Raw genomic sequence first — 7,624 nt, forward strand, 5'->3', positions numbered from 1 at the left:
TTTTACATACTAAAATTAGGTCAGAAAACATGCTAAAATTGATTGCAAAGATGAATTTTCTTAATTATCAAATTGATAGGAAACAAAAGAATAAGAATTCAAGTAACTTTTGAACAAAATTTACTTGATTATATCCTTAGGATATTAATTTTTTAAGGACTAAAGAACTGCAAAGAAATCTTGAGCTTTGCTTAGTTTTATTGTTGATAGTGGTATTGCTATTATTGATACTTTTTTGTGTGTATTGTAGGATAAAACTGTAAGTACATTTGATCCTTGAACAATTTGGGTTTGAAAAGTCCACTTACAGACTTTTTCAATTGACCTGCGCAATTCAAACCCACATTGTTCAAGGGTCAACTCCCATTCGGGAATCCACACGGGCCCATTATAGTTATATGTGGACTTTCAACTGTATAGGTTGGTAACCCTTAACCCCCAGTGCAGTGACTGTCTATTGACATTGTTGGGAACCAGAGTTTTCAGTGTGGCAGAAGGAAGATACCAGTAAAGAATGGAAGGAATTGATTGGGGAGGTATCATTATAAATTTTTAACAAAATCAAAGCTCTGTCCTCTGAAAGAGCTAGAAGCATGACACCTGTAGACCACCAATAAGAATTTAGTACTAACACTCAGCTCTTTCCTTCTAAATACTGCTTTCTACTAAAAGAAACCAGATCTCATTGGAGAAATGGTTGATTTCAGGTTTGGAGCAGGGAAAATACATGGTGAGCCTGGAATATCTTGTGCTCATATTAATAGAGTGATCCAAAGGACCAAGGAGCTAGTTTGAAGGGATTCTCACTAGCCACACACAGGATAATTTGGACATTAAAATGAATAATTGATTTTCTTAAATGTGATAATGGTTTCAGACTGTTCTCATTCTCAGGATATGCATACTGAAATATTTAGTTAACTCTCATGATGTCTAAAACCCATTTTTATTTTGGCAAAAAGGAAATGTGTATAAAAGAAGTGAGCCAGAATGGCAAAATATTAAACAGTGAATCTGGATGAGAGGTACACAGGTATTCTCTGTACTTTATTTCTGTGAGTTTGAAAACTAGGTATATTTTCACAACTGGCAAGGCCTGGGGATCTAGGCTGACTTGCATTTTTTTTTTAAGATTCAAGAAATCCATGGTGAAAGGTTTGGATTCCTATGAGGAAAAAGAGGATGAGGTGATCAAAGAGGTAAGTTAAAGGAAAGGCCTCTGAAGGACCAAGCCCCCATGATCTTATACCTATCTAAGCAGCCTCTCTCCCACAGATGGCAGCTCAGATTCGTAAGGTGGAGCACAGCCGGCAGGAGGTGGTTCGGTCTGTCTTAGAGGTTGGTTTCCCTCGAAGGAACCAGAGCAGTATCCAAATCCACTTATCCCTGGTTCTCCCAGATCCAGCATTTCACCTCCCAGCTCTAAGAGGACACCACACTTCGTCTACTCTGCTTAAATTCCCTTACCTGTCCACCAGGGGGCAGGCCTTGTCAGTGGAGATGTGGGCAGGACTGGGAGGGATGGGCAGTACTCTCCTTATGCCTCTTTCTGGAGGGTGGGAGCCTAGCCTAGGCAGTTAAGCATCCTAGACACTTGTTTTTCCTGAATCAAACTCAGCTTCAGGCAGTGCCAGACCCAGAAGAGGGCTCTTCGGCACCTGGAAGCTGGAAAGGAGCAAACAGGTATGATTGTTATGGAATCTCTTCTTGGAATTTGACATCTTTTAGAGCATTCTGTAACTTTTTGTTTGGGAAATGGGAATAAATCTTATCTTTGCTGTCCTCATAGCTCAAAGACCTCATCTGCCAGCCTGGCTGCTGTTTGTCTTTTTCAGCCAAGTAGCCTCCACCTCACAGCAGCCCTCATACTTGGACCTGCCACCAGCCCCCGAGTTTGATTGGATGGAAACAGGACAGCCTCTGACATTCATTGGCCATCAGGTACAATGGATAAGCCAGCCAGGAAAGAGCCAATTCCCCCTTCAGATCCCGGGATACCCATCTCCTTTTTTTTTTTTTTTTTTTTTAACCTATTCTGACCATTCCTGTTGTCTCTGCAGGCTTTTCTCTTGCTACATTATTCTATAGTATTGTATACCTGAAACAAACTCCCATTATATTCCCAGTAACTGTAGATGCAAATCTTTATCTCCTCTACCTCCCATATCTTGTCAGGTCTATTTTACCTGAGTACAAGTTGGCCTCTGTTCCACCTTGGAACAGTTCCTACTCCCTCATGCAATCCTGTCCCAAACAAAATTATTGCATCATCATCTGCTTATATTCTATACTCCAGCCATATTGTGCTTCTTACTTTTGCACATGTAGTTGCATTGCCTTAAATATGCTTACCTTCCTTCAGCCTTTAACTCAAATGTCATTTTCATGGAAGGCTTATCTGAGGTAGTCTGTTATAAATGGATGTAGTACCATATAAAAAGTTGTCGATGTAATTTGTACGTAATTTTCTTCCCCAACAATATGTATGCTGTGAGAAAAGGTTTTTATCAGGCATGTACTAGGCACATCTTCACTATTAAGACCATGACTCTCTTGAGTATAGGACATCCAATGATTTACTATGCTTTTAAGATTTAACATCAGTGGGGTGCAGAATTAGCATCGTGGCACTGGTTCCATCCATCTCTATTAAGTTTGCCTTTTCTAGCTATGAGTATCCTATCATCTGGCTTTCTTATCCAGGATTTTTTTTCCATTTCCAACTACAGGACACACCAGGAGTTGGTAACATTCACTCAGGTAAGGAAAGCCCATGGCAGTATTTCTCAAACTGTGATTTATTTTTTAAAGTAGATTAAGATAAAGTATTAATGGCAATCTCGATGTCCATCAGCAAATGGATAAAGATGTGGATATTCAGCAATAGAAAATGAAATCCTGAGACATGGATATACCTAGAGGGTGTTATGCTAAGTGAAGTCCGAGAAAAGACAAACGTATCATCTCACTTATAAGTGGAACCTAAAACAAATGAACAGAAATAGACACACTGCTATAGAGAACAAGCTGATGGTTGTCAAAAGGTAGGAGGGGGATGAGAATTTAAAAAAAAAATCACTGTCTAATAAAGGACTTGTATCCTGAATATATGAAGAGCTCTCAAACCTCAAAGGCATATAAAAAAGATGTTCATGAGAATGGCTAAAATTAAAGACTGACCATGTCTGTGGAGGAAGACTCACTGCTGGTGGCAATGTAAAATGGCACAACCACTTTGGAAAACAGTTCAGCGATTTCTTAAAAAGTTAAACATTATGATCCAGCCATTCTAAGAGAAAAGCAAGTCTATCTACACAAAGGCTTATACACAAATTGTCATAGCAGATTTATAGTACCAGACAAATGAACAATGGAATAGTACTCAACAAAGGAACTATTGACACGTGCAATAGATAAATCTCAAAAAAAAAAACCCTGCTGAAAGAACAAAAAGAGTACACACTATATTCCATTCATGCCTCAATATATCAAATATCAGCATACCACATGTAAGGTATGTTGCTTTAAATTAGCCTAGGTACCTCAACTTCCCATGGTCCATAATTCCTGGACTTTTGAACATTTCCAGTTCTCAGGTAAGAGTTTAGAGCTAGGTCATATTTCACAATAGCCTGCAAGTTAAAAAAGTTTTTAAAGTGCCTTATTTTTTGTTTAATGGGTCTTTTCCAGGTGCCACACCTCCTTGGATGGTTCAAGATGAGTATAGCTCTTGGAATCAACAAATAGGACCTTCCTATGAAGAATTTCTTAAAGAGAGTAAGTAAACTAAATCAGGAATGGCATTGGGTTCTTTAAATCTCCCTACTCATAAAATTATTTACTTATCATTGTAGAGGAAAAACAAAAATTGAAGAAACTCCCCCCAGACAGAGTTGGAGCCAACTTTGATCACAACTCCAACACTAGTGCAGGCTGGCTGCCCTCTTTTGGCCGGGTTTGGAATAATGGACGCCGCTGGCAATCCAGGTATGGGTCCAGGACCCCAGCCCACCACTTCCCCCTTTGGAGATCTCACCCTGTCCTGTTAACCTTTCACTTCCTTTCAGGCATCAATTCAAAACTGAAGCTGCAGCAAGAAACAGTCACATCAAGAAAACAATCTAATGGTTTCATAACTTATTCAACCAACTTAAGAAACCCATACCCTATAATCCTTGTAAACTGCCCTTAGAAAACAGACATACCCACTTATTTGATGTAATAAACTTTTATTTTTCAAAATGTACAGTTGGTGAGACCTGTAAAAAAAATTGAAAAAAGAATCAGTATAGAGCTTTGTAAAAGGAGACATACACTTCCTACACCATGATCTCTTACCTGTTGTTCATGCATCTTCACCAGCAGCTGGGGCATCTCCACCCTTGGTGTTTCTGGTGTAAATTACTTGAGCTCTGTGCTTTGAAACTAATTTAATAAGCCCTAAGAAAAAAGGGTAAGGTTTTCATAGTAGTACTATGAGATACTTAACAGACACTAGAAAGTGAGTTTTATATCACTCCCCAAAACATATGCTGAGTAACAAAGACATGTCTACAGTTCTTGACGATAATCTAATTTTACTTATCCTTTCTAATGAGGGGCCCATTACCTGCTCTTGGGATGGCCACCCTCACACTTTACTATAAAATCCACTATATCCATATGAGGCACCACAGACAGCTTCAACAAACTGCCACAGAAAAAATGGCTGCTTGAGAGTCTACCCTAGGGGTGACATGTTAGAATTATATTATTAACCACTGGTCAGCCTAAGCATATTTTTAAAAATTCCAACAAAAATATTTAAGATGGCTAACATAATTAAGCCAATTTAATGTGCAAACCATACCAGAATATACCCCTCTCACCTTTACTAAGGAGCTCCTGAAGGGCTGCCCTGGCCAAGGAGCCTCGGATCTTCAGTCTCTCAGAGACAACAGCTGGGGTTATAAGCTTATAGTTGGGAACTTCCTTACAGAGTTTGTCATATGTCGCTTTGTCAAACAAGACTAGGTTATTAAGCTTGTCCCGAACTTTGCCTTTGGACCACTTCTGCTCACAAAAAGGGGAAAAGAGTGTTACTGGAAGAATCACTTTCCCTCCCAAACACTGTCAGAAAAATCTCTCTTGTTAGTAGGGCAATACTGAAAGGTGGCTCTCTTCCTTGGCCTGTGGAACCTTACGAAACTAAAAATTAACAAACTATACAAATTAAGCTTCAAATAATTAGAAAACCAAGATACAAAATAAGAGACCCTGGTTACCCTTAATGGCATCAGATAAATTAGACAGAAAATAGTATCTTTGAGGCTTTCCAATATGGATGAGCGTCATAGGACTAATTATGTGCTAGGCACCAGAACAAATGCTTTATAGACATTTGTTTAATTTCCAAATAGTAGGTATCGCCCCATTGTCCAAATGAGGAGAAAAAGTGAGAATGGTGGTGAAGAGCATAAACTTTGACGTTAAAAGCCGTTTGTTATGTACATCACCTATTACTATAGCTATGAGACGGGCGCCCCTACTTTTCCCTCACTCTTAGAGGGCCTCCTACCTTCTTTTTGGCCTTGCCCCCAGATTTGTTCACTGGGTCTTTGTCCTTCTTGGCCGACTTTCCGGCATCTTTCTTCTTCTTGTCGTCTTTGGGCGGCTGTTGAAGAGAAGCGGGAATGGAGCCAGCTCATAAGGCAGCCCCATGCTCCCCCTACTACTGCACTCAGCCTAGCCCGAACTCCACTAACAGAGCACATGGATGAATACCCCTCCTGCCTTGAGCTGTAGCACGGCAGTTCTGGGAGCCCTCCCTCCGATGGAGCCTCAACAGTGCCCTAGCACTACCCGGCTCTCAGAACCGCGCCGGCTTCACACCGCTGAGCTTACCATAACGAATTTCCGAAAGCTGTTGCTACCACCGCAGCCTCGCTAAGATGTCGGACAAAAGGAAGCGCTGCTCGCGAACAGGCCCAGAAACCTCCACTCTCGGCGAGTGCTTCCGGGGTAAGGGGCGGAGCCCCGCAGAGGACGTTCGAGGGCCCGCCTCTGGCTGAAGCTAACAGACGGAGGCTCGCGTTCCTTCTCTGCACGCCCTTAACATAGTCCTCGCCTTACTCGGCTTTGTCACTAGTTGTGAAGCAGTCACACGTTGCTATTTCTTAGCATTAAGAACCTGGAAAGAAAGACGGAAAACAACCTCCCGCGTCCTGGCAACTGGTTTTCCAGCGTTACACCCAAACGTGTTGCCTCACGTGCGCAAGCGCCGCAGTTGGCGGCGCGTCCGGGCTGGGAGGGGGAAGTGAGAGGTTGGGGGGTGGTTCCGTGACTGCAGTTCCGGGGCAGGGCCGGGCCAATTTCCAGTGTCTGAGCCGCGGCAGCAGCCATGGCGATTTTCAGTGTCTACGTGGTGAACAAAGCTGGCGGACTGATTTACCAATTGGACAGCTACGCGCCACGGGCCGAGGCTGAAAAAACTTTCAGTTACCCTCTTGATCTGCTCCTCAAGCTACATGATGAGCGTGTACTGGTTGCTTTCGGCCAGCGCGACGGAATCCGGGGTGGGCTGTGCTCGGGGGCGGGTCCGGTACTGCGGAAGTAGGCTGGTGTCTCGTAGCAGAGGGCGAGGGAGTGGAGCCGGTTCCCTTATTCTTGGAATCTGCAGGATGGGGCTTCCTTGACCCTTGCCTCCCTTTGCAGTGGGCCACGCAGTGCTGGCCATCAATGGCATGGACGTGAATGGCAAGTACACAGCCGATGGGAAAGAGGTGCTGGAGTACCTAAGCAACCCTGCTAACTACCCGGTGTCTATTCGATTCGGCCGGCCCCGTCTCACCTCCAATGAGAAACTCATGTTGGCCTCAATGTTCCACTCGTAAGTCCCCCAACGCTACCTAGTGCCTATTGGCCTGAATTCGGCTCTTAGGCCGGCTGGGTTAATGTGGTTCTATGGGCAGTCTCCTGAGCGGCAGTGTGTACCTTTCTCAGCCTTTTAAATCGTCAGTTTTTGTATTATGAAAAGAAAAAAAAGAACTTCAATATGTTTAGGTTTTAGGTAATACTGGCAGTGGTGTGATCTTGCTTAAGTCAGCTCTTCGAGCCTTACTTTCTTCATCTTCATAGTAAGGCATTTGAACTAAGTGATCTTTAAGATCTTTTCCTGCTTTCCACTACGGAATGAGATGGGTATGCATAGCCTTGGGGTAAGTAACCGTGGCACAGTGTTAATTTTACCCAAAGTTTTCTATGTAATATGTTTTATAGCAAAGTATAGATGTACAGCAAGTCCTCATTTAACCTCTTGGATAGGTTCTACAACTTTAAGCAAAAGAAACTACAGTTATCACTTGAACAAGGAGGGGATTAGGGGCATGACTCACACATATAACTTTTGACTCCCTGAAAACAACTACAGTCACCCCTTGGTATCTGCCAGGGATTGGTTCCAGGACTCCTGCAGATACCAAAATCTGTGGATGCTCAAGTTCCTTATATAAAGTGGTGTAGCACAATCTGCCTTCTGCATCCAGTTCCCAATCACAGGTCAAAAATAGTGTTTTTGATCCAAGGTTGGTTGAATCTTTGGATGCAAAACCCGGGGATATAGAAGGCTGACTATATTTATGGGGCG

The 7,624-nt window shown here is 42.6% G+C and overlaps 3 protein-coding genes across 4 annotated transcripts in view; 2 read left to right on the plus strand and 1 right to left on the minus strand.

Moving 5' to 3' along the window:
* CCDC84 (coiled-coil domain containing 84) overlaps window positions 1-4,246 on the plus strand; it is a 6,414-nt gene extending 2,168 nt beyond the window's left edge. Inside the window, exons 4-11 of one of the 2 annotated variants that reach the window (XM_006912589.3) lie at window positions 1,133-1,199; window positions 1,276-1,338; window positions 1,619-1,683; window positions 1,836-1,941; window positions 2,730-2,760; window positions 3,691-3,777; window positions 3,855-3,987; window positions 4,068-4,246. In XM_006912589.3, the coding sequence (XP_006912651.1) occupies window positions 1,133-1,199; window positions 1,276-1,338; window positions 1,619-1,683; window positions 1,836-1,941; window positions 2,730-2,760; window positions 3,691-3,777; window positions 3,855-3,987; window positions 4,068-4,125 (610 nt within the window). In that variant the 3' untranslated portion in view covers window positions 4,126-4,246. Of the gene's footprint in view, window positions 1-1,132; window positions 1,200-1,275; window positions 1,339-1,618; window positions 1,684-1,835; window positions 1,942-2,729; window positions 2,761-3,690; window positions 3,778-3,854 lie in introns of both variants that reach the window. The other variant, XM_006912588.3, reaches the window with a different exon arrangement.
* On the minus strand, window positions 4,213-6,043 carry RPS25 (ribosomal protein S25). The gene is made up of 5 exons (XM_006912587.3): window positions 5,884-6,043; window positions 5,558-5,653; window positions 4,869-5,052; window positions 4,339-4,440; window positions 4,213-4,259 (listed from the first exon to the last, which is right to left on the minus strand). The coding sequence occupies exons 1-4, from the start codon at window positions 5,884-5,886 to the stop codon at window positions 4,346-4,348; spliced, it is 378 nt and encodes a 125-aa protein (XP_006912649.1). The 5' UTR covers window positions 5,887-6,043; the 3' UTR covers window positions 4,213-4,259; window positions 4,339-4,345.
* A 275-nt stretch (window positions 6,044-6,318) lies between these two features.
* TRAPPC4 (trafficking protein particle complex 4) overlaps window positions 6,319-7,624 on the plus strand; it is a 3,253-nt gene continuing 1,947 nt past the window's right edge. The window contains exons 1-2 of the mRNA XM_006912590.3: window positions 6,319-6,554; window positions 6,694-6,868. Coding sequence (XP_006912652.1) covers window positions 6,380-6,554; window positions 6,694-6,868 — 350 coding nt within the window. The 5' untranslated portion in view covers window positions 6,319-6,379. The remainder of the gene's footprint in view (window positions 6,555-6,693; window positions 6,869-7,624) is intronic.

This window comes from Pteropus alecto, unplaced genomic scaffold, assembly GCF_000325575.1.
Source record: "Pteropus alecto unplaced genomic scaffold, ASM32557v1 scaffold215, whole genome shotgun sequence".
Classification (NCBI taxonomy): domain Eukaryota; kingdom Metazoa; phylum Chordata; class Mammalia; order Chiroptera; family Pteropodidae; genus Pteropus; species Pteropus alecto.